Source organism: Anopheles merus, chromosome 2R (genome assembly GCF_017562075.2).
Source record: "Anopheles merus strain MAF chromosome 2R, AmerM5.1, whole genome shotgun sequence".
NCBI classification, from domain to species: domain Eukaryota; kingdom Metazoa; phylum Arthropoda; class Insecta; order Diptera; family Culicidae; genus Anopheles; species Anopheles merus.
In genome coordinates this window covers 28,154,876-28,181,458 of record NC_054082.1, presented here as the reverse complement: position 1 = coordinate 28,181,458, position 26,583 = coordinate 28,154,876, and the positions used below count along the sequence as shown (strand labels likewise).

Here is a 26,583-nt window from a genome sequence, read left to right as displayed (position 1 = left end):
CTAGAAAAAGGGATCTTTGTTCAAGAGTTTTGTTCAATCTCGGCACATCCACACTGCCCACTTATTGACTTCCCCCTCCGGCCCGGTACCGTCAGTTGGGCGGTACCAGCATGAGATACGCTATGTACGGTTGCATATAATTGCAGTAGTAGTTATAGTAGTAATGCTTTTCCTAGTACACTACTACGATCGATCGTTCGCCCCGTGTACGTGTGTTTGTGTTAGTTAGTTGCACTTAATACTATTTTGCGTACAGAGTTGTGTGTTGCTGTATTGTATTCGCTTCCATGGAGAGCATGTGATCAGTGTGGTTTATACCTCTAGCTGCTTCGAAGCTTGTTGGATGATGAACGGTTCACTCCACATGCGTCGCAGATCACCCTGACGAAATGGGGAATAAAAATTTGAAAAAAAGAGAAAGGGATTAGCAAATCGATGACGCCCGCGGTAACGCGCCAGTCCAGATTTACCTTCAGATATGCCATCGTAAGCAGAGGTAGCAGTGTAAACGGTACGAGATACAGCAGCGCAGGCTGTGCCGCTTTGAATACTTCAGAACTGACAGTCGCGGTTAACAATCCAAGGAAGTAACTGTGGCGATGAAAAGAAGACCAATCATTAGAACGTAACGACCTGCGTGATTGATTACAAGCCCCACCCGGCCACCCGCACTCACCCTAATAAGGAACAATGAAAATAAGTAAGCTTCGAGCCAACTCCTTTCGGTGGTGGGACGCCGGCCTCTGCTGTCTGGGTGGACTGGGACTTTTTGTAAGCGTCGTAGCGCAGCACAAAGCACAGCAGCAGCCCCGGCATCACGATATCGCCCAGACCGAGCATCGAAAAGTGGCCGCTGTTGTGGATGCTCGGAAACACCAGCTTGCCGGGCAGGTTCAGCTTGGGCGGTTCCTTCACGATGCCGCCCAGGTTCAGCTTGCGCGCCACAATGCCGACCGGATTGTCGGCCGGCCGGGTCGCCACCTTGACCATCACGTTCGTGCTGAAGATGTACGAGGAAAAGAACACCCAAAACACGTCGTAGATGAGCAGCCCGGTCAGCAGTAGCGTCGACACCTTCAGGCTCGGCAGTCGCACAAATGCGATGAACGCGACGCACAGCCCCATGCCCATGGCGTCCATCAGCAGCCAGTGCCCGGTCAGCACCCAAATGCACACGATCGATACGGCGAGCGAAAAGCTAAACAGCTCCGCCGCCGTGAAGCGTCCACACACGCCGAACGATATCCGATTGCCGTCCGTGCACGGCCGGATAATGTACTGGCACATCGGGAGCAGCAGAAAGGCTAGGGCTACGGTGGCGATTACTGTGGCGATTGGAGGAGAGAAAAGAGAGCGTTAGAAGGGTAACTATACGGGTCCGGATATGGACGGGTTTGCTCCATACATACTTGCTGTGCAGACCGCAAACAGCATCTGCATTGAGTCGAAGAAGAAAAACATCACTAGCAGCGAGATCGATGCACCGAGAGGTAAGCACAGCGCGTGCATCGTGTCCAATGTGGCAAATTTGTCTGCAAACAAAAGGAAAACAGTTCATCAGGCGCCTGAAAGGGGGTGTCCACAACTCGTTCTGTTCTCTTACTCTGTTCCTGCTGGACCGGTTCACCGGTCAGTAGGTTGTTCATGCTTTCGCTCTGTCGTTTCTTTTCCTTTTCCCTCTGTTCCTGCTCCATGTTCAGGCTCCGGAAGCTGCCGTACACGATCAGCAGCATCGAGATGAGACAGGTCGAGACGCGGGACGAGTCCATGATCGTGCCGTACGCCCACTGGTATTCGTTACCGTCACCACCACCACCAGCACCACCAGCGCCACCGCCGTGTCCGAGAAGGTTGTCGTCCACCACTAGCTGTCCTGCTGCGGCAGCTGCTGCCGCTGCCGCTGCTGCTGCTGCTGCTGCTGCTGCTCCTTCCTGTTGGCCGTTGCCAAATCCTTCCGACATGGCGGTACGGCCGAGCCAGGTAAAGGAGCTGGTGATACGCGGCGGGGCGTCGTCCGTGTGTGCGTTCGCTTTTGAGGCAGCTGTCCAACTATTACCGACTTACCGACACACAAACACACACACACACGAAAATGAAACGAAAAAGCTGATTGTCGCACCGCACCCACACGCCCACCCCGTTCTGCTCGCTATGCTCGCCTTCCGGTGCTCGTCCCGGAGCCGGAGCAAAGTACCGGACAACGAGGAATTATAATGACAGCGTCATCGTGGGGCCCATTGGTGGTGGTTTCGGTGGACCTTTCGCTAACCTGATGGCAGATGTTTGACCGGCGCACCTTCTAATTCGGGGCTCTTATCTGTACCGAAAGGGTGAGGCAGGTAAAAGAAAGAAAAAAAAGATAAGTGAAGGCATAAATATATGCATGTTTGCATACAGGAATGGTACCACCAGCGGGAAGTTATGTCTGTCGTACCGAAACCCAGCTAAACCAAGTGGATGATCACAACATTGCCCTCAAATGTACACAAACACACACGGTACAGCCGATTGACTATATCGAACGCCTTTTATCATTATGCAAACAATATCAGCGTAAATAGAAGGGTGACCATCGGCACACTTCAGTGAGGAAAGCTTTTTTCCTCACACAAACAATCCAGCTGATGGATGAGAAAACATCAATTCTGCGCTGTCAACAAATGGTTACGAACATTGGTGCAATGTGTTGAAAGGTTGAGTTTAGATATTTAGATTTATTTGTTAAAATTGTGAAAAATCCAAGAATAAGAATACAAAGTACAACTAACAAAAAGTTGTAAAAATATAAGTATCTAAGAATTATGCAAATGCATCGAATTTTTCATAGTTTCTTCAAGGTTGCAATTGATTTTAAATTCAATGGAACAGTTTTTCATATACTTAAAACAAATTAATATTTTTTAAACAATCATAAAAAAGCGACAACCAGCATTGAAAAAACGGATGGAAAACAAATTATGCACTCGACCACAGTGCATTCAAAACATTTTTGCATAGCAATTGCTACAAAAATTATGGCAACCACATTGCCATAAAATTTTGACAGCTTCGCTCAGCGTGTAAGAGAGATGGCGCGGTATACCACCTGTTTTCTCTTTCTCTCGCGATGTCAGCTGTCACATTGATTGTTTTTTTCCTGCATCATTTGCAACACACAGAGTCACGAGAAGTTTTCTCCCTCGCCTCGAATGTAATTTCGAGAAAAAGACGGACTTTTTGGTGCAAATATCAGCAATACACTCCTTCGTCTACGCACAATGGATAACGTCAACCGGCGGTGGCACCACAAATCGACGGAACAGGCGACTTTCTAGCCGCTAAAACCGTGTGCCGTGTTGGTCCGATTGGTGGCTGGGCAGATAGCTTTCGATAGGACCGTCCCATGCCATGAAGGACACTGGAGAACGGGGAAGGCGTTGCAGTGCAATACGAAGGTGAGTGGGTTTTGGGATGTGACTTCCGGAAGGCACTTGTGGTCGAGCGTGCTGTGGAAATGCACTTTTGACCAGCGTAGTGAAGCGAGAGGGACTACGTGTGTGTGTGTGTGCTATCGGTTGCGACCGTGAGAAGGAGTGAAAGAGCAGCTACCGTATCGAAAGAACACCATCGCTACACAACATTACATAAACAGTGGCTAAGAGACGTTCCCATTGTGATGATGATGTTGATGATGATGACGGTGGTGATAGTGTGCCTGATAATATAACACGAAAAAGGGAAAACGCTCCTGATTGCACTAACTGACGTTCGCTTTCTTTCCGGCAGGATTATTGGCTCCGGTAGTAGTGGTCGACTAAAGCAACGGTGAACCACAAACGCACAACGAACCAAGGAAGGAAAGCTGCTAACACAACCAGTTGACCTGTGCTGACCCTAGGCACGGCCACACTGCCATACATCATCAAGGTCACAGCCACATCCGGCAGCAGGTTGCTTTTAGGTTCGTGATGAAGTACATGCAACATATTTCGCCAACTGTTCAGCAGCTTCTGGTCTGACGTCACTCTCGCCAAAAGGAATTTACATCATATATATCAGTGCAAACATCAGCACGCACAAAAACACATACACAGTGGCTGCCAAACCGGCGATTATCAGCAAGATAAGTCACTGAAGGCACCGTCGTGCCATCAGCTGTTGATAGCGTGCGCATTTGGTTATTTAACAACCAAAGGTAAAGAAGGTAGTTCCGCATAGAAAAAAAAAAACAAACACACTGTTACCCGCTAGTGAAAAAGATGGCAGACCCTGCAACGAACGGCAAGTTTCTGCGCACCATCGAGTGGGACATGATGGACAAGCGTAAATTTTTCCCACTCTCGATGCTGAGCTCGTTTTCAGTGCGCTGTGCGCTGTATCCGCTGACCGTGATCAAAACGCAGCTCCAGGTACAGTTCCGGAACGACATCTACAAGGGCATGATCGATGCCGGCGTTAAAATCTACCGCGCCGAGGGCGTGCCCGGCCTGTACCGGGGATTCTGGATCTCCTCGGTGCAAATCGTGAGCGGAGTGTTTTACATCAGTACGTACGAAGGGGTCCGGCACGTGCTCGGTCAGTACGGGGCAAACCAGCGGGTAAAATCGCTTGCCGCGGGCGGGTGCGCTTCCCTCGTCGGCCAAACCATCATCGTACCGTTCGATGTGATTTCGCAGCACGCGATGGTGCTCGGGATGGGTGCGCACGGTGGCAAACATGGGGCAGTGAACCCGCTCGGTATCAACTTCGACAAAGGCAGCAGCCGATTACGCATTACGCACGACATTGCGCGTGAAATTTTGCGCCGTGACGGTGTGCGTGGTTTCTACCGGGGGTACACCGCCAGCCTGATGGCGTACGTACCGAATTCGGCCATGTGGTGGGCGTTCTATCATCTGTACCAGGACGAGCTGTTAAAGATCGTACCGCCGTGGGTGTCGCACCTGTTCGTGCAGTGTGTGGCCGGTAGCTTTGGTGGGTTCACCACCACGATCATAACGAATCCGCTAGATATTGTACGGGCCCGGTTGCAGGTGCAGCGGCTCGATTCGATGAGTGTCGCGTTCCGGGAGCTGTGGCACGAGGAACACTTTCACATGTTCTTTAAGGGGCTGACGGCGCGGTTAGTGCAATCGGCCGCCTTCTCCTTCAGCATCATTCTCGGGTACGAAACGATCAAACGCGTGTCGGTGAACGAGCAGTACCGTCACATGATCAAATGGTAACGGTCGACGGTCATGCTTTGAGGTGAAATGTTTCTTTTTGTGTACAGGCAAGCAGGTGCGATCGTTGGTAGCGTGTATCATCGTCGTCATAATGTTCATTCGTTTTGTAGATTCGTTTACACCAGCGTGTATATCTCATCATGGAATGTAGAAGCTAAGGAAAACCAATGTTAAAATGCTAGAACGTGTTCCACAGTATCCGTTGAACAATAATAAGGAGAATAGAGAAAGTGGATAAAAAACATAGCAAATAAGCAGGTTACATTAACAACAAAAACACAGTTTATAACAATTCGATTGATGTGCAATAAGTAGGTATCGCAGCGAGTAAAAGGCACACAATGCACGTGCGAAACTTTAAGCTGCACTCAACAAAAAAAAGTTGCACATATGCATAACCAGAACGAACGATCAGACAATATCTATTGCATCTAGAACCAGTGCTCCGCACACACGCGGGAGAGCAAGTAGCAGATGGTGCAACTTTTTGTAAATCGCTTGTAAACCAACCCGTTCGGGTGCGCATAGACCATTATTTAAGTTGGACTTAGAAGAAATTATGTACATTGTTTTTACCTCGTAGGTTGCTCTCGCAAAAAAGCAAACACGACCGGTGGGGCCGATCGACTTCTTGATCACTTTGCCAACTTACACTTACAGTATCACATTTACTTTTATTCCCACACACCCGAAAACACGGAGCACGTTTTGTGTTGTCACCTAAACAGAGTTTAGTAACACTTCTGGGAGAAACAGAGAGAAGGAGAGCGAATGAAGAATAGAGAGGGTTGTCTTTATTTATATTGTCATTTGTAAAACAAAACAAAAGCTGACAATAGCAACACAGCACGATATTGAGAGATATACCGAGTGTCTGTAGCGGGTAAAATTAAACCAAAAACTATATACAGAAAACAGCTTTAATAAAGCATAACCAGTTTAAACTGTTACCAAAAAAAACTGGGTTGCAAATGGAGGTCGTGTCTGTTTTACATCCGAAGATATTTGATTAGTGTTTCTATTTGTAAACGGCAAAAAAGGGGAAGCTTTAATGTCTTTTAAAACAGCTGTTGAAACATGGTGTCAGCAACGGGTGGACGAGGCATATTCAAACTGGATGCTGGATAAGAGAATTCGTTTGTATACACAGTTGCTCATCCTAACGAGTCGGTCGGCTAGAGCCATTGAACACTTGCGTACAAAAGCGTCGCGATTTGTTGTAGCTATTTATGTTAAACTGCTGCTTGCGATGCATTTCTCCCACGATCCAGCAGCAGGATGGCGGTGCTGTTTAATTAAACAATGAAAAGCTGAGAAGAAGCTGAAAGAAGCAGCCTCTTGAAACAAAAGCGTGGAAACAACGGGTAAAGTGTGCCACCGGTGTCTAGGGCGCGTTGCGTTCGTGCCTACCGAATTGTTGGTGCAATCAATGGCGAAAGAGCTGTACAAACAATCTAAAAGAGATGTGCATTCTTCCCTCCCTTCGCCCATTCTCGGGAGAGTACCGCAAGCCCCCCTCCCCCCCGCCCTTCCCCCAGGTGCCCATTGTAATGCACGCCCGCCGTCCTCCACAGTGGTGTGGTAAGATTCTTAACCCAATATTTGAACGTTCTGCGCGGCCCTTCGCGCGATCGTGATGAAAACATTTGGACATGGATTGCGCTGCGCCCCGCTTTAGCATTTAATTGTCTGCTGCACCAACGTGAGGAAACCAACGGGAATAGCGAAGGCACTCGGAACTACAGATACTGGGGCGGATACTGCTGCTGCTGCTGGTGCTGCTGTTGATACTGCGCCCCTTGCTTAGTAGTATGAAGATACCATGGCGCGATCCCTCTTAGCCGAGGGATGGAATACCAGCAGTGTCGGTTGCATGCTCGTATCAAAATCATAAATGGGAGCACCCGGTACCTGCAACATAAAACATGGGGCGGCGAGAAAAATCATGACACTCACAATGCAATAAAGCCAAACCCGGCAGCAGGAACAACAACAACAACAAAAGCAACCAAATAGAAAGGCAAGAACGGCGGGGCTACACAACTACCCCATTGGATGAAAAACAGTAGATTAGCCGTAAATGGATCAACCCCGGAGCCTGGAGCCCGGCTTGCGATTGGAGACAAACTGAATTCTCACGATGATGATTTTCCTTCCTTGCCCCTGCCCGTGCGATCATCACGAAACGATCTTGGGTTTCTTGCGCTTCTTTGCAGCAATTTGGTTTGGGTTTGGGTCACGGGGCCACGCAGGGCGAATTGAATCTGGTGCGCGGGTACAACAGGGTGGAACAGGGGAACAATAAAAACTAGGTGTATATGTTTTTTTTTTTTTTTGCTTTGCCAGAAAGCTTGTCCCCAAAACAAGATCATACCATTGAAATGAAAGGGTCTACAGATAATGGGTCGCGGCTTATTCTCAGGAGGTGTGGAAATTGGATACAGGGGAAGAGTTTTCTCTCCACTTTTTAGGGAGACGAAGCTACAGCTTTCATAGGACAACGAGCTTTGCAAACTGATAAGATCATACTATCTCTTACTGAAAAGATCGAAAGGATTGACATTGTGATAGCTTTTTTGTGATTTATGATATGATTTTAATGATGATTTAGAAATTGTTTAGATCAACGTTTCAATGATAATGAAAGACGTGACCATCTAGCCTTTAATCGTATCGACAAATCGTAATAAAGTTATTACTAAATAAACCTTATTGTTATATTTTAATATCATTCCTGCCGGGAGACCCAAAACGACGAACCCCAGGGCTGAAAACCTAGCCGAAGCAACAAATTAGTAGATAATTTGACGATAATTCCTTGTAGTCTTGGGAACGTACACTTGCTTAATTAATTAAGATATCCTATAAAGTTATCCATAAATACAAACATAATTAAAAAAGTCCCTTATCATGTATTCCCATAGATTGGTCTCCTTTTTGTTGTATAACTACACACGAATATCATACCATCGGAAGATACCATTTTAAAACCAATAAAGCGCGAGAAAACCAACGCCACTGCACAGCGTTTCAGCCATACATTAATGCTGTGGTATATCACTTTTGCCACAATGCCGTTCGTACATTGGAACTAAAAGATTAACAAAAACCAAATCGTACAATTGCCAGGGGGGTTGGTGCAACCCCGTACTGGCAAATCGCTTGCGGGGCTCGTCTGTGCAAACTCATTCATCACCATTAAAGCAAATGTCTAGTGGCGTCACCTTTAAAGGCTGGAGCTTCCGAGAGACCGGGCGGGCCAGTTAGCGCTCCCAATGCACCCCCCTCCGCGCCTATGGCACCCAAGAGAGGTTATAGGTTGTGTGCAGAAGTTAAAAGGTTAGGAAAGATGTGGCTGCCACCAAAACTCACTGGACGTGCGCCCCCAGTTGTGTGTTTGTGTGCCGGCTAGCTCTGGCTGGCTGGCTCTGGCTGGCTGCCTGTTGCAACAATTACGCTCTCGCGTGCGACCCTGTTATAAAAAACAAACACAATTGTGGCTTCATTTTCGCCGCCATCGTGCCAGTTTCTTTCTTGCGCGCTCTTTGTCTCTCTATCGCGGACTCTTTTTTTTTTTGATTAGCTGGAAATCTATGCCACCTGACTACTATTGCTACCACTTTTCCGCCCGCCCGTTCGCCGGCGTGGTTTGAAACAATGGAGTCACATTCATAAATACATGTGTCCTGTCCTGGGCAAGCGCACGGATTGCATTCGTCAGTATCAACAACCGGCGCCATGGTTGTGCAGCATATAGCTGGGGCCGCCGACGTCGTCATCCTACTCAGCCACCCACAATCGGGCGAGAAATAAAATGGCCAACACAAACGCGCCCAGCACCAGGAGGAGCAATGAAACAATAGGCCAATGCCGCTCGCTGCCTGCACAAGCGAGCGTAGAAGAGGTATGGAAATGTTATGAAAGATTTGAAGTGCTTTGCTGCTTTGTTGGCTGGAAACACACAAAGCAATTGGCCAACGGGGGAAGAGGGAGCACAGTGTGTCTTTCTCCTTCCCATTCCCCAAACTTAAGGGTTCACGATCGTGCAATCTTCACAATTCGCTCACAACAGCAATCTAGAGAGAAAGAGAGAGAGAGAGGCACACTTACACTGCAAACGTACAAAAGGAAAGAAACACTAAAAAACAGCCGCCCTGGGGATGCCCGCGGATGAGGAAATAGTAATTCCCCACCGCTCATCGATCATCGGGCGAGAAGGAAAAGCGCGAAATGGCGACCCGACAGAGTATGACATAGTTTTTTGCTTAGTTTTCATGTTCCCCCCCCCCTCCCCCCCGTTCTTTCCGCTCACCACCTTCGCAGCAACTTCCGCCTCTTCCTTCCCGCGCGCCGGTCGGTATACACACCGGGGTGAAGGAAAAAGTTCCACCGGCCAGTGCTCGATGATGGCGGGGTGTATGGGAGAGCGAAGGAAAATTGCTCGCCAACGTGGAATGAGGAAAATGGAACGGTAGAGCGAAAACTCGCTCCACAGACGCGGGGTCTTGGGGCGGCTGGAGTGTGGCAGTGGAAATTGTCTGCGATTGCATTCGTTTCTATTGCTTCACATACCGACGACTCAGCGCCTGTGCACGACGGGACTGAGGGGGGGGGGAGATTAGAGTAGACATTATTAGCACACGCCTTTTGCAGCAATACGCCGTCGATGTTGAGGCCGTTCCTGCACGGAGCGGAATAAATGGTATAATAAATATTGATTGATTTTCTACCCTTCCTCGTGGGCGGCGATAATTTACGGTAAGTAATAAGTTGTACAAACTAGTGATGGATAAAGTTGGCATAAATCCGGAGTCGACTCCGAATCGACTCCGATAAATTCGGAATCGACTCCGGAAGGTAGGTCCGCCCTGCATCATCGGGAGTCGTTCGAAGTCTTCCGGAGTCGTTTGGAGTCGTTCGGAGTCTTCCGGAGTCGTTTGGAGTCGTTCGGAGTCTTTCGAAGTCGTTCGGCGTCGTCCGGAGTCGTCTGGATTCATCCGGAATCGGCTATAGACGAAGTCATCCGGAGTCGTCTGGAGTCGGCCGATGTCGGCCTTCGAAACAAAGGCCTGTATAAGAAGTGCAGGCGCGATAAGTGAAAGACAAAAAACACAACGAAAGGAAATGTCTGATCACAAGCACAAAGGCTGTTGACTCCGACCAACTCCGATTCCCGTCGACTCTGAACGACTCCGAATGACTCCGACTCCGAACGACTCCGACAACTCCGGACGACTCCGGACGACTCCGAACGACTCCGGAAGACTCCGGACGACTCCGACTCCAAACGACTCCGAACGACTCCGGTCGACTCCGAACGACTCCGGACGACTCCGGACGACTCTGAACGACTCCGGAAGGCTCCGAACGACTCCGGGCAACACTGACTTCGGGCGGATCTAGTGATTCCATTTTGCCGAAGTCGGAATCGGACTAACAATAGTTGGAGTCGGATCGGAGTCGTGGGTGCGCTCCAGAGCGCACATCACTAGTACAAACCATCGGAAAACTTGCCATTCCATTGCTAGGAAAGAGCTTTTTCCCCTTCTGCAAGGGTTGTTAAAATGACGCGTAAATAGACCGACAAATGCCAGCGAGCGATCAAGTTTACACTTCACGGTAAGCAAATCAGTAGAAAAATTTAAATTGAAATGCAAACAATTAGTTGCATTTCAGTTGTTGCGTTTTTTTCTTCTCTCTTCTGCGTGTTATGCACTCACAGGCCCACAAATTATGTCACACTTCTTCTTGTTATGCTGGTCGGCTAGGAGGCCTGTCTGGCGGGTGCGCTAACTTTTACGCTTCGCCAAGCGCGGTTCTACGGTTTCCGTTTGATTGTGCGATTGTTTTAAGCGCATGTTTGTGCGGGCAACGGTGTCCCCCGTTCGCGGTGCGACAAACCAACCCCACCGGCAGTGGAACAATAATTGTTACAGCGAGGCGAAGAAACCGAGTAGAAAATTTAATTTCACACTTGTGAGCATCAATTGAGCCGGTCTCATGGTACAGTCGTCAACTCGTACGACTTAACAACATGCCCGTCATGGGTTCAAGCCCCAAATAGACCGTGCCGCCATACGTAGGACTGACTATCCTGCTATGGGGGGAAATCAATAAGTCACTGAAAGCCAACCCCACAAGTGGGTTGGCAGGCCTTGACCGGCATCGGTTGTTGAGCCAAAGAAGAAGAAGAAGAAGAAGAGCATCAATTATAGCAGGAGGTTTAGAATTTAAGGTTTATTGACTTTACCACACGATGACGGTGGAAGCATCTCAACCCGGTGCCTATTATCGTACTGATTTGCGTTGTTGCTATTGTGATTCTTAATTGATCGCAAAATTGCAAGATGATTTTCTAAATTCAGAGTGATTGTTGTTTAAACTCATACCCACAGATATCGGGGATGTATATATTCCTTCCGTGTACTTGCTTCAGTGGCGGAGGGAACACAATTAACGCGTCCACAATTAACCAATTTTTAATGAACAACAATCCCAAAAACTCAATCACCTTCTTGAGTGCGCTCGTCGCTGCTGTGTCTGTTAATTGTGGTTTCCTCCTTTGGGTAAACGGGCAAGCCGCTATTACCCGTACCGCTGCTCTTCTTCGTTCGGTCTGGTTTTGAACGCGAGCCGCCACCAGACAGCCAGATATGCTGGCGGTGGTACACTTCCTGATGGTAGCCTGATGCAACGTAATACTACACACGCTACCAGTATGATGCACCACCGCACACACACACACACACGCGCGTTAAATGGCGTCCCAAAAAAGGGGCCAAACTAATGTTTCCTGGTGAGAGGGGCTTGCTTCCTGTCGATTGCTCGCTTATGTCATCAACACGCCGCCATGGAACGCCGCCGTTAGTGGTGGTAGAAATTGTGTTGAATGTTTCTGTTTTTGGTAGCGGCTTTTTAAAACCATTTCTCCAAATTTACCCTCTTGATGTACCTTAAACTGCAAAATACTTTCACAGCGAAACATTCAATGTAACTGGCTCATGTGGGGAGCGAACAGGATTTTTTCTCGCTTGTGACTGTACTTTATGTTTCATAAAAAAAAAACCCCTTCAAAAGCGTGAGATTCAAAATTACCTGGCGCAACCTTCAACACGCAGCCGAAAACGTCCGCAAACACACACACGCACTGGCTATTCAATTTGTTTAATGTGAAATTTAGATCCATATTCAGATTTCCGTCGCGGTCGGTAGCGCTTCCTGATGATTAAATTAGCCATTTCTATTCGCGTCACTTCCCACTACAAACACAGCCGCTAACAAAAGCCATCGCCATCATGTCCAACCTGGTGGGAAGCTTTATTCAATCAAGCTGCGCTTTAGCAGAGGTTATGTTTCGATGACCTAGAACCAATGGAAACAGTACGGGATCGCTGGTTTGTTCTTGTTTTGTTCTATACTATTATTTTCAATTTGTCAAACAACTTGTTTTGCCTCGAAATAAGAAGCAAACAATTAATTTCACCATTATTCTAATGTACCACCAGCATGCTCTCGCTATTATTAATACATGTGAACATCGCACTATGTGGCCAGCTGCCCGTCAGATACAATAAACATCCCCCCCCCCCCCCCCCCCAATCAACCCCAATGGAGGAAGTGAAAGAGCTTTAACGCTGGTCAGAAGTGCAAGCACCGGGCAAATGCTCATGTGAACTTTTTTCATTTCCCCACCGTTGTGCTGAGCGCTCTACAATTACTTAATCCCCCCTTCCCTGCCGTCATACCCACATCCTCCGATTTCTTTTCCCCTCCTACGAACCCTCGCCCTGCTCGTGGCCACCGCTAACCAGTTCGAAATGAAAACGGAACCGGGTTTTACTGCCCGACCGGGTTCGAGAGCGCGAGTATGGCCGCGTGCACTCGGTACGCCGGCAGCATACGCAGCATACAGTGCCCCGACGACGACGACGACGACGACGAACATGACTACTTTCTCTTTCAACTGCACTCTCACCACTTTGTGTGGTCAGTTTGCGCAGAAATGGGGTTTTACTGGCACCGGCACGGGGTTTACTTTCTGGGGCGAAAGCACTACCGAGCGCTGATGATCGTGTTTGTTTCGCATTTGACCCCGCGCGCGCGCAAACTCTGCGTCTGTGGTAACATTAACATATGCAAAGTGATCTGATTTAAGCGTCATTAGTGTGCTGTCCGAACAAAAAAAGAAACACTGTACAGCGAGGGGTTTCACTGTGGTTCGTTCCACATAAAGCATAACCGCTGGATAGCATCGTCCCTCGACGAATGTGTTATATTGCGAGCTTATTAAATCAATGTTTTGAAATACAATTATCTTAATTGCATGGACTTAAAGGTGCCTAAAACGCACATGTTTTACGGACTATTTAGCAGATTTCATACAGACCGATTATTAAAAAACAGTCGTTTTTTTTTAAATTTTCTGAGGTATATGAAAATACTTTTTTTTAACATAAAAATAAAATATGATACAATAGTATTTAAAAAAACGGGTCAAAAATATAGGCAATGTATATAAAATCCAAGTAAAATGTATGATTTTCTGAGCAAAGACAGCGATTTGTGTTTCTAAAGTTCATTTAAAACTATTTTCTACGAGTTTTTTTTTATGTTTACGTTATGAACATTCTATGCCAGCCAATACTGTCTTAAGGAGTTTGAATAGACCAACATTTTCCTCTACAAACAATTTGCTTCATTTCCGCGTATTCAACATGCGCTTCGTACTGTGAGGTGATCTCCACATACTATTGCAAACTGACTCTGCACCAACAAACTTAATTATTTCATTTTTCATCACACGTTTCCAATGCATTCAAAGCCCTAATTGGCAAATCCTAAACCAAGACATTTGTATTTTCGCACCAAACCATCACATGCATACAGATCAGCAGCCAGCAACCAGCAGGCCTTACAACATCCATAACACAACGCACAGTAACGTATTACTCAATAAGGATCTTAAATTCCTTCAAACTTTGCATTCATCTGAGCGTGCGAGTACGGGGAGTTCCACCACTTCGCTCGCATTCAACGCACAGCAAACGTTTGCGCGGGAACCGTTTAGCAGGCATGTGAGTGAGTGCGGTAGGAGGAAAAAACGTGATACGGTTTCCCCGTTCGCGGCGACGCTACCGATTACGTCGTCGTGCATGAGCTGCGGCGATGCCCTTCTCCTTGGAGGTGTGTTACTGGTGATCGAATTTCACCACCATCGCAGGATCACCGGCAAGGCGAGATACAGAGAGAGAGAGAGAGACAGAGCGGACTGAGGGCCGCGAGTGAATTTCCGTACAACTACTGAACGGCCCACGACACAGCGAAGTCGGCAGCGAAGCCGGAAAGGACCACCACCACCATCACACCCGGCGAAAGAAGGCGGTGCAAGAAGACGAAGAAGACAAAGGGTAGCCGATCCGCCAAACACACTCCACAGCACCCCCTCTGCCCACCCCTTCTGCCGCGCCCTTTTGCCGCTGGTAGCAATTTGACTCCGACGTTACAACAAAAAAAAAGAAGCTTTCCAATCCGTTGATGGGATTGTGTTTTGCTTTTTGCAGTGGAGAGACACATTCATGGCAGAAAAGAGCAATAGAAGGACGTGTGTTTACGTGCTGCCTGTTGGTTGGTTGGCGCTGGCAGACGGAAATGATGGTCTAAATATTTGGAGCATAGGTTGCATAATGGTACGCTCCAGCTGGTCATGGAAGTTGGGGCTGGCCGCACAAAAGCCTTGCGAAGCCGTGGCGCACTTTCATGGCTTGGAATTTAAGCGTGGTAGAAATTATGATTAATTTTGCAATAGTAAAATAGTGTCCCGTAGGCTGTTGTACATCGTCTAATTTTCTTAACAGTGTTCTTAACAAACAAACAGTTAATGTTGAAAAACTATGTTCAGCATTGGCTTGTTCCCATCACTTTTCATCTTACAACATCTTCTCTATGTCACTCCTGCATTAGTGACATTTCCCTCAGCTTAAACTACCTAAATGGCTTCCCTGCAATGGATTCCAATACTCTGGCGACCACTACTACCATCGCGAAAGAGGAAAGCCATGGCACAGGCCAAACTTATGGCCATTAGAAACTAGAAAAAAAACATCGCCACCTTCGTCGATTCCCACCGTTTCAACATCGTGTATCCCACACCATCCTAACGCGTGCAACAACCCGCTGGCTGGCCTCGCTTATCCCACCCCATTCTAGCCCCGGGTTTCCACTCTGCAAAGCACTGGAAAAGCCACCGGACTCGCACTGGCCAGCAATTTGACAGTGATTGATTGTGGAACGACAGAGAGCAGATTTGGCAGTTTCGTTTCGGCGACAAACTGGCCACACTCAAAACGCGACCGAACGAAAACGATTTGGGCTGAAAATGCAAATCGAAACTACGTTACTACACACACACACGCCACAGCAAGTGTGAGTGTGTCGTTGTTTTTTTCTCTTTTTGGGGTGTAAGTTACACTGGTTCACTTTCGCTGGTCGTTGTTTTTGGAGGGGGTAGGTGGATTTTGTTTGTTTTTGACGAACAATTAATGCTGCAGGGAAGGAAGGAACGCACACAAAACAGCTCCACCGAGGTATGGGAAATTAAAGCCAACCTATCCCGCTAATGGTCCCGCCTGCGTGCCTGCCTGCCTGCCTGGTATGAAATGTGAAACCAAAAAGGGGTAGAGAAAAGGGGAAGGCAACAAAAAAAAAACCACGGCGTTTGGAGACGGGAGGCATCGGGGGTCATGACATGTGGCCGTCGTTTGATGGCCTGATTGATATAATGCTGGCGCGCTGTGTGATGGCTAACCCACGCCTTGGGGAATGTTTACAATTACCATCATTAACATTAATTCTTCCACCGTTTTTGTGCTGAACTCGCGGTGGAGTTTGTTTTTTTTTTTGTTTTTGTTCCATCACGAATCAATCGATTTTTCCCGTTCCGTTTCGACGGACGAAGGGGAATCAATTTATGACACCGAACACCTCACGAAGACAACGAACAAATTGATAGTTAGTTTCATCGCCAGCGATCAAATGATAGGGAAAGTAAACTCTATCAAACAACGTAAAGCTCAATGCTGTTTTTTTTAAATATCGATTGGTTCTGGAAATAAACGGTTGATTAGAACAGCAATTAACGTTAGTGGTAAATAATTTTCAAAAATAATAGACAAACAATTTTTTTTATTTTACGTCACTAGATGCACTAGATGGACAAATCTTTCGTGGATTCGCAAACGGCAAATGTATTATCTTACACTTTGTCGAAATCCGTTGACATCCGTCATCTTCTTGGCCTTCACTTACCAAAAGCAGATGACTCTGGGTAGTCATGGAAAACATAGGACGATAAATACTTAATATAAATAAGAAGGATAAATAATTTAAATAAGAAGAAGAGGACGACGTTCTTGGCTTTCAATGGCCAGCAAGGCCCTAAAAAATCAATTTTGAATTCAGTTCATTCAGAGAATTCAGTTGGTTTTTACAATTAACATATAGGGTAAATGTACCAATAGTGGTGCAATTTGTGGTGGTACAGATGTATTTTAATGGATTTAAAGTGTCAGGAAGGACAATTTCTGAATATTTTAACACCTAACAGGTGGAATATGTTTTATCTTCGCAATCACAACCATTTTAACCATGAAACACATAAATTTTACGAAAAAAATACATATTTATGTGACTGCTTCGTTGTACCTATAATGGTGATATGGTTCCTATAGTCGTCGTATTGTGTTCATATAGTGGTGGTAAACAAAGATGCCTTAAAAACAGTGTATAATATCAATATAACTTAGTTTTGAAGCTGTTTTCGTGTGAATAGCAAGGATTACTGCGATAATAATGATATCTTTCGTAATTTGATCGTAAAAAATGTATGAATTTGGTTGATGACAATATTGACTAAAGTACTGAATAACACCTGTCGTCAACTCAAACCCAGAAGAGATTGCTTGATTTGAAGTGGATTTTTCACTCAGCCAAATAAGCGAATTTTAGCCTTTGTTTGGTAAATTACTTACAGAAAACTCATTTTTATTGCTTATTGTAATGAAAACAGTACGACATATAAAAAATGTCGTCGAAAAAAATCTAAAATTACCTGTTTTTATTGATTTTAGAACTAGGACCACTATAGGAACATGTCTGTTTGGTGTACCTATAATGGCACTATCGTAAAAAACAATTAAAAATACGTAAATATGGTCAAAAGCCAATGAATTAGAATAAAACAATATCATTTGATAATAATTATGTTAAAAAACTAATAACTGCGTTGTTATGTGGTCATTTAGAACGTTAACAAAAATATGAGTATCGTTATGAAATCCTAAGGATTTTGGAAAAATGTTGATACCTTTTATAAAATAATGGATTTTTCGGTCACTAAGAAACGGAATGACCCCATTTCATTTTTAAATCCTTTGTAAAAGGCTAGAGAACATTTCACACTATCGTAGATAACTTAACTACTGTTAATTTATCGTATGAGACGCATTTTAGTGAAATACCACCACTATTGGTACTAGCACCACTATAGGTACGTTTACCCTATACAATAACGTTTGCATTAAAAAATGTACTTTTTTCGCTTGGCTACAGACTAAACTTCTTTCCATGAACATCATTTGAAAAGTACTTGTTTAAGCTCACATGCAAGCAATTCTACGACTTTGAAAACTTCCTGTCGTGAGTTATCTATAATTTTCATCTTTTCGGACGAAAACATGCGTGAAGGCATGTTTTAGGGTCTACCTTGGATTTTAATGAATTCCTCTAAGGTATTCACATCAAAATAGTTGAAGTAGAGCTTCTGCATCATGTTTGCCAAGAAATTTTCGTTGGAACACAGCTAGGTGATGTTGGACCAGTTCGCGGACTAGGGTGTCATATCAAAATTCCCGAAATACGCCTAAAATGGTCACATTGAGTTTTCGCGTCATTGCTTGCCGCTGCGAAGCCAGTGGACGCAATTTCTGCTTCCTGATATGTTTGTTAATGTTCCCCAGGTACTAATTCACTGTTTGGCCGGTTGCATAGACCTCCCGGCCAAGCTAACGCAACAATGTAGCCACATGTCTCTCGGTCTTCATTTTCAGCTTCCTTTGGAACCTCTCAAGTCGGTCAGGGTCGTCGGCCATTCGGAATCGGGCTTTCTTTCGATGCTCTGACTGTTGTCTAATAGTGCCAAGATGATGTAGATACCGGAACAGGCTTATACGACGTCCACAAACTGCCGCACGGAGTCCGTGTTGGACGCTACAGGGTGTCGTTCTTTGTTCGCGCACGCTTCTAAACGAAGTGGCTTCACTTTTTTGGCAACTACGAGTTAAAGTTCGACTGATAGAGGTGTCAAATTTTGTCTACTGTCTAAGGGGTACTATACAAAAATATCATAAGAATGATTATAAAATGTTGCCTAGCCTTAAATATATGTTTAAAAAAAATTAAACAATTCAGCTAATGTTTGCCATCTAAACAATTTACATCTAATATACAAATTTAACCATCCGAACGCCGTCTGAACGAATGTTCTACATTCCGGGATAGCTTGAGCTGAACTGATTGCGGGCATAATACAATCCACAATAGAATAACATCACAACTTTCATCTAACTTGACCTACATATACTACCAACAAAAATGGCTCTATTTATGTACTCGAGTTTTTGTTACTCTCCTAAACCACTGTGTTCGCTGTCGCTAATCAGAATTTCATCACAAGCGCACGCGTCGCCTTAAAAACCTCAACTCTCAATTCCGTTTCGATGTTTTCCTTCGGCATTTACGAACCAATCTAATTCCATTGCCACCTCAATGCCCCTTTCACCTGATGCCGTCGTATCGTCACTTCCTTCCACTCACTCGGTGCACACGCGTTGTAGGGGGGCAAAGGTTTCTTATCTTATCATGGTCAAGCCAGTACCAAACAAGGATTAACGCGAGTTCGATTGTAACACAGCAAAGAAAAATGTGTAAAAAAGTGCGCACTCTAAACAACGACAAACGCTAAAGCGTCCATCACTTAATCGACGGCGTGCGGGACGTACGGTTGTGGACGTCTGTACACATTCGGAAAGTTAGTAAACATTCAGTGAAGGACGCGGAAGGTGTGCTCGACATTCCCTCTCTCTGTTTTGCTGCTGCTTGCAGTCGGCCAGCATTGAACATGGAGGTGAACGTTACTAACCCTGGCTATCTACAGCAACGGTGGGATGCATTCCTGGATGTGGTCGGTAAGGAAGAGTGTGCAGCATCTTCGTGCAAATCCGTTCTGCTACACGATGTGACAGACCGATGGTGATCGATTTGTTTGCAAGTGATTGTTGTCGCTGTTTCCCCACCGTACACTAATCAACGAACTTTCTGCTCTTTTCTCTCGCATCTCGCACACCAATCAATTGAATGATGCAAATTAACGACCCTAGGCGATGATCCGGAACGGTTGTACGTGTGGGGCCTGTCCTTGTACACACACACCCTTTACTGGGTGCTCGGATCGTTCTTCGTCTTTATGGACGTGTTCCAGTGGCCGCCGGCGCTCAGGAAGTTCAAAAACCAACCCGGACTTAACGAACCACTCAAGTGGTCCGACCTGCGAAAGGTATGCGTAACACCACGGGGAGACAGTGCTACACACACTAACCCAATCAATTCTTCCAGATCGTTCGCACCGTACTGATCAACCAGCTGTTGATCAGCGTTCCGATAACGTTCTTCGGGTTCCGGGCCCTGCTGGCCAGCGGTGTCGTAGTGAACGTGCGTACCCTCCCGTCACTGTACGAGGTGCTGCGTGATCTGCTCATCAGTGCCGCCGGCTGGGAGCTCGGGTTCTACTACAGCCACCGGCTGCTTCACTCGAAGCATCTGTACAAGCTGATCCACAAGCAGCACCACGAGTTTACCGCCCCGGTGGCCTGGGCCGCCATCTACGCGCATCCGATCGAGCACATCTTCAGCAATCTGCTGCCACCGCTGATCGGCATTCAGCTGATGCGCAGCCACGTACTGACGTCGGCGCTCTGGCTAACGTTTGTCATCCAGGACACGATCACCGGACATTCGGGGTACCACGTGCCGTTTCTGAGCAGCAACGAAGCGCACGACTACCACCACATGAAGTAAGTGCAGGCTGCATAGAACAGAGGGTATTATCGAATCATACGATCGTACATAATTCTGCCGCCTTTCTTCGACAGATTCAACCAATGCTACGGTGTGTTCGGTTGGCTCGACTGGCTGCACGGTTCCGATGCTCAGTTCCGGGCATCGCGATACTACAAGCGGCACCAGATGCTGCTCGGCACCAAATCGGCCCGGGAGCTGATACCGGATGACAAGAAACAGCACAAAAAGTGAAGTTTGTAGAGTATTTTGTATAATAAAACGAGGAGGCTGTATCAAAAGATGATTCCAATGGTGTTTGCTTCATCGTTCATTTTCTTAGAGTGGTCTTTGCTGACGCTTGGTATTAGGACTTGGAAGTTAAGTGTTCCTTATAGGCTTCTTACGAACACTTAACTTGGGAATCAATTGATGTTGGATGGAGTTAAAAGCTTATCTATGGCCTTCTATATCCTAAGTCGAAATGCTTGGACTTCGCATTAGTATTCCTCTGTTATTTCCTTAAATCTTGAGGCTTGATCGTTAGTACTTCTTTGCGATTTTGATGCATCGATCTTCTATTGGAAATGTATTTGGAAATTGTCTTTGGACGAAACCTATCATGGTACTTAAAATAAATTTATCTTTAAATAGTTTCTTGGTTTTAGTACATTAAATCAAATAAAAATCTGGTAAAACACACTACTGCACATGCAACGGTCTATCTTTATCCTAACAGAAACAGTGTGTCATTGTCTTAATCATTTCACTGTCTTATCATATCGTTGCCAGGTCGATAAGAATCATTCCACTTATAGCACAAATTCTGCTGGTTCATCGTCTTCAAAGGCTTTAAAAATAAACCCCACACGGCAGTAACATAACATTCAAAACAAATACCATACCACCACAATCCACTTAAATAACACTTGATTCAACGTTAACCGTGGAATTCAATAAGCAATCGGTTACGTGTCGAGTCCGAGCCTAGTAATGGAAATACAATATTTACAAAAACCACGCGCTGCCCTTTTCCATGCAAAGTAGGAAAGTAGGGGATGATAAAAATCCAAAAACCTTCAGTTGCACTCAGCAAACCGTATTGCCACCACACGAGCAACCACAACATTCAGCAAACTGCACGCACGAAACAATTGGCACGATGCAACGCAGCATAACCGTGCAATCGATAGGGTTGATCTGATTACCATACACCCGCATGGTTCCGCTAGCAAAGCGCCACCGGAATGAAGATGTAAATAAAGGAAAGCAACTGATAGCGAAGCAAATCTCGATCCACGATCGAAGTCACGCCAAATTTGTTCCATAAATTCACGCAACGAACTACATTGAACCGGGAAGTGTTTTCGTGCTGTTCTCTTTTTCCCCCTCCGATTCTTCCCAGCCCTAAGGGTAGTGGCGATTGAGCCCCGACGATACCATTTTCCATGCAGCCGGCCACTTTATCCGATGAAGAATGCCGCCTCGAATGAGTGTATGCAAATGGTTCGCCAACATCCGGTCCCCCGGCCTTTTTTCTTCGGGCGAGTGCGTGGTCGTACGTAATTCCAGCTTTAATGCACACACACACACTCATTATCGGTTATGTAGCCGGCACGGGACGGGAGAGGCAAGCGAGCGAAAGAAAGGTCGATCCTCGCTCGATCCTCGTCAAGGTGTATGTGTACTTTTCTTTTCCATCAGAAATTGATCTACATTTTAGTACACAGCCATTTCACCACGAGCGTACGTAGTACGTGCCAGGATGGCCGTATGCCTGGTGCGATGGCAACTTTCCAAATCCGTTCCGACCGCGCCGCGTATCGTTAAACGTTTTAGCTTCAAAGCGTAGGGACGACGCAAGAGTAGCTTCATTAAAACGTGCAGAAAAGTGAATTTGCAATGCAAACAAGTCGCAGGAAAGAGATGCAAAAATGCACGCTGGAGGGAGAATGCAACGCTACCTCCTCGCCCAATCTCTACTCAGGTATCTAGTGCCGGTTGAGCAAAGTGTGCGGCAAAGGCAAATGAGCGTGGCGGGCACAGCGAGACAGGGTACACTATTTCCCTGCTGTACACTTTCGATCACATTTCCCATCAATTCGCACCTAATTTAAGGGAACTTGCCAAGCTACAGTAGTCAGGGAGCTTTACGAAAGCGCTGGTGAATCTTTGATTGGGCGTAACGTAATGGCCCCCAGGATTGTTGAATCGATCCAAGCGATGGCCATATTTACATGCCGTTTTTTTCATCTCCAACGACCAGTTTGATGATGCGAGCAGCTAAATCGCATTCAATTTTGCTCGATGATTGAAATTTAGCACTTGCACTGCAAAAACGTGTGCGCAAAGTGGTTAAATGTGTGTGTAAATGTGTAAAGTGGCATTTTGTCTGCACAGGCGTCAATAGACGCATTATGATGATAATTAATCTGCGAGCATGATTAAGTTGTATTAAATTATCATTTCAAGCGCAGGAAAGCTCCTGCGAAGATGATTAGTTTTTCCCTAATAGGTGAAAAGTGAGGTCATTGTACATGTTTCGAAAGGGTTTCAGGTAAGGGTTTTTCAGAGCTCAATTAAACCGGCTTCATGTTCCCCATGAACCTGGCAAGAGGTTTAAAAGACCTTCTTGTGCTTTCATCTTCCATGCATGAATATGGACATAAACTGAAGATCATATAATTTAATTCACTTGAACCTTTTTTACGTATTATTAAAAACAGCAATTTAAACAAAATATAATTAAAATGAAGTGAAAATGGTGTGCGAATTTGATTGTAAACTGCTACTACCGGAACTACTACATTAAATTCGTTTTTAGACCGATCTGTGTTCTATCGTTCTGTTCTAAACTATTAACGATAACGACCCATTGAAGAAATTCTTGATTTGAAAATTACATGATTGACTTTTTCATTACTTTTGTTGGCATTGATAAAAAAAATGGGAAATAGGATTTACAAACTAAACACCAACACAATACTATAATAGTTTCCAGTACCAGGTTTTATCGTGTGTTTATTTCAGTGTTAATTCAAAGATCTTTTAAATTTGATAAGTTAGCATATGTATAAGACCTTAACAGCATCACGCAAGAGCATAATGTTAGTTTGTTGCACCATCGAAATGACCTTGGAAAATTAGCAAAAGGAGAAAATAAACATCCTTGCAAGTTTCGCCCCAAATACATCCTAAGCGAACCAAGCTGATTCGAACTAAATCGAGCATTAGCATAAACATTTAACGCTTACCATCCAAACCGCTAAACTGGTTCCAGCCCGATCCACTAGCGCCTGGGCTGTCCGGTGAATGTCGTCCACTTCGGATCGCCGCCGTTGTCGACGTCGAGGTCAAGCACAAGATTCAACGCGTACAATCATTTGATCATCGGCGAACGTAGCTGCAGCAACCCCACCAACAACGTCCGACAAGATCCTCGGGCCCGATGGATTATCGGCACCCACACAGCCACGCGCAAACGATGCGTTTGAAGCGATGTATTTGAAGCTTTATTTAAATTTTTGCATCCAGCACCAACAGCGGGGGACCGGCGGAGAAGGATGTTCCAGTGTTCCAACGAGCGCAAGAGCGTACGAGCTGGGCCCACTACAACCGATTCCGCAACGTGAATTGGGAACAGCCTGGCGGGACGGCTTCTCTTTCCACCCCCGCCGCTTCGATCAGGAAGACTGGTGCTGGATTTTGGTTTGGCGCAAAAGGTCAAACACGACGCAGCGCTACTGCGCTCAGCTCAAAACAAACGCACACGTACGCACACACCGAACACGGCTTGCTTCTATTGGGCAATCGCGCACGCTTTCTCACGCTCACGCACACACTCGCTCACGCACGACACAACACGACACAGGGAGAGAGCGGATGAATGGACGCCGTCTGCTGTCAATAGCGCGCTGACACAGCTGATTGGGTAATAATTGAAGCAAAATTAAATTTCTTCTACCATTAGAAACCTTTCCCCGTTCTTCCCACATGCACCTCTTTCGGGAAGGGTTTTGTGACGAACGTTTTGTAGTTATTAATGGAAGCTCTTGGGACAAGCGAAGGAATCCCTCCAATGTGTACCGTATGTTTGTTTATTCATAATGCTGATGGCGATGAATGAACGGTGGAAACGTTCATTTTCGTGCTGGGCAAAAGGATGGGAAAAGGGGTTAGAAACACGCGGCGAGAGCAGGAAGGTTTGCCGACAGCAAACAGTAAACAAACAATGGTGTCACATTTATGGAGAATGATTTCCCTCTAGCCAGTTGAAAAGAGAACACAGCCCCATGATGTTTGACGTCCCTTCCCCTGTCGGTGGAGGGATGGAGGGAGTGAGTGTATGTGAAAAAAGAAAAGCCAAATCTGTTCAGGTGACAACCGTGCTGTTGCACCGCGCTCGACAGTCTTCGTTCCCCATAGAACTCCTCCTGCTTTCTATTTTCGGGGAGGAATCGTACAAGGTGTGAAAATGCTGTACATCGAAGCAGCCAGGTTACCGCTGTAACCCAGTTACCATGCCAGTTCACTGTCGCTGTACAGCGACGCGTACAGCCCTTGTCCCTCGGTACAGCCGCGTGAGGCGATGGATTACGTTCGCTTCTCGTGCGCCCTGCTCACTGACGCCCAGGTGAGCCAGCACAGCACAACACGGCACCGAGCTGCCTTTCACTTGTCTGCTAACTGAGCGGTGCTCACTGCTGTTCACTCTTTTCCACCCATCTGGCTGTGTTTGTTTTCCCTTTGGAAGGCATCATAATTTCCCCCATGCAGCTTCAGGCCGACCAGAATCACAACCCACGCGCGAACGAAAAAGAGCAGGAACACTTTTTGTTTACACTGTGTACAGCAGCACTGCACAAGGACATCGGTTGAATGGGGTTATTACTTCTTCCCAGGAGCACATACACCGTCCCGGTCGGTCACAAACGTTTCATGAAACTGTATGCAAATTGAACTGAATCCCACGCAATTTTCCATCGTTTTTTTTCACTTTTCTTATTTTTGCATTTACGAAAATATTAATCGCACGCGTACGCAAACGAAAAATAAACTACCGGAAACTGAATTTTACAGGGGGTTTTCTTCACGCTTCTTGTTCCGCTCCGCTCCGGCTCGAAAGGAAAATCGCACAACTCGCTGGCCACTGGCACGGACGGACTGGGCGACACAACACAACGGCAGCCACACAACGACTACCATCACCACCACCACCGACGAGAAGTTGGTTGTATGGTGAGCGTTGCGGGTGCTTCCCCCTTACGCGTTCCGTTTCTGGGCCAGAGCATAGCTTTCATTCAGGGTCCACCACTACTTGCCACACGGCGCATTCGCTTTTCGCCCCTCTATCCCCCCCCCCATCCACCATTCGCCTACTGACAATGGTTGTGCTTGTTTCGAGACCTCTCCTATACACATCCACACAGAAAATACACACACACACAGCATACACAACTAGACGTGCAACGCACACTTCTATGCGCAAGCATACACACGCACACATACATACACGTATTTACAGGGGGTATCTTTTCCACCCCACCAGCAGGCTGAGGTGTGAAAACTCTACCCTCGAGATGCACGAGCTGCATTTTGGAGCAAATGTTGCTTTACAGTCCACGGCATCGGGGATTGTTTTTACACGCTCAATGTGCCCTTTTCCCATAAGTGCGTTACTTCAATGTAGCGATGGAGAAGAATGTATGCTTCCACCAAAATGTGTGGAGAACGGTCCCGTTTCTCTTTTCCTTTGCTGTTTTCATTTTTTTTCCCACAGCTGTCAATTGCTATATTCGCACGAAGTTTGGTATCCAACAACGCGTTTAGGTCGATGATTTGTTTTAATTTTACTGCTCGGAAGTACATTCAGCTCAACCAATCTGCTTTGCTTTCTCGTTGATCAAGTTCTCATTGCTCCAGCACCGTTGCCCTCTGGCATGGGCATTAACTATGTCACTTTTCCCAAGATCCAGCACCAACAGCTCCTGGCACAAACCTGCCCTTGGTGTGGATAACAACAGAAAAAAACCTGCCACCATATCTGTACGAAGCCTTTTCCTTTCCGGCTTTATCCCGTCCGTTCTACACTTACTTCGTCACAACACAACAACCGAAAATGGGTAACAATTGTGTAAAATAAACCAATCGAAGAACTTGACCCACCGTAATTCATCCGCAACAGCGTGCGTCCGGAACGATATTCCTAGGCTAATTCTTCACAACCGAACGCAAAGCCTGCGAGTGTTTGTTTATGGTTCGTCTGACTTTT

At 46.2% G+C, this 26,583-nt stretch overlaps 3 protein-coding genes across 9 annotated transcripts; 2 read left to right on the top strand and 1 right to left on the bottom strand.

Annotated features, from left to right (window-relative positions):
• Nucleotides 1–289: 289 nt before the first annotated feature.
• Nucleotides 290–26,583, bottom strand: LOC121587692 (signal peptide peptidase-like 3). Of its 7 annotated transcripts, none has more exons than XM_041904717.1 (7): nucleotides 26,478–26,583; nucleotides 23,567–24,235; nucleotides 1,604–2,317; nucleotides 1,410–1,532; nucleotides 677–1,325; nucleotides 471–591; nucleotides 290–381 (listed from the first exon to the last, which is right to left on the bottom strand). In XM_041904717.1, the coding sequence occupies exons 3-7, from the start codon at nucleotides 1,959–1,961 to the stop codon at nucleotides 313–315; spliced, it is 1,320 nt and encodes a 439-aa protein (XP_041760651.1). In that variant the 5' UTR covers nucleotides 1,962–2,317; nucleotides 23,567–24,235; nucleotides 26,478–26,583; the 3' UTR covers nucleotides 290–312. The 7 variants fall into 7 exon arrangements, with proteins under 7 accessions (XP_041760651.1, XP_041760654.1, XP_041760652.1 ...); XM_041904720.1 differs by having other exon boundaries at nucleotides 26,407–26,503; XM_041904718.1 differs by lacking the exon at nucleotides 26,478–26,583 and adding an exon at nucleotides 25,373–25,651.
• LOC121587693 (solute carrier family 25 member 44) lies at nucleotides 3,117–5,357 on the top strand. Its single transcript, XM_041904725.1, has 2 exons — nucleotides 3,117–3,434; nucleotides 3,766–5,357. The coding sequence occupies exon 2, from the start codon at nucleotides 4,239–4,241 to the stop codon at nucleotides 5,202–5,204; it is 966 nt and encodes a 321-aa protein (XP_041760659.1). The 5' UTR covers nucleotides 3,117–3,434; nucleotides 3,766–4,238; the 3' UTR covers nucleotides 5,205–5,357.
• On the top strand, nucleotides 19,229–20,619 carry LOC121587694 (fatty acid hydroxylase domain-containing protein 2-like). The gene is made up of 4 exons (XM_041904726.1): nucleotides 19,229–19,444; nucleotides 19,637–19,812; nucleotides 19,872–20,329; nucleotides 20,408–20,619. The coding sequence occupies exons 1-4, from the start codon at nucleotides 19,378–19,380 to the stop codon at nucleotides 20,565–20,567; spliced, it is 861 nt and encodes a 286-aa protein (XP_041760660.1). The 5' UTR covers nucleotides 19,229–19,377; the 3' UTR covers nucleotides 20,568–20,619.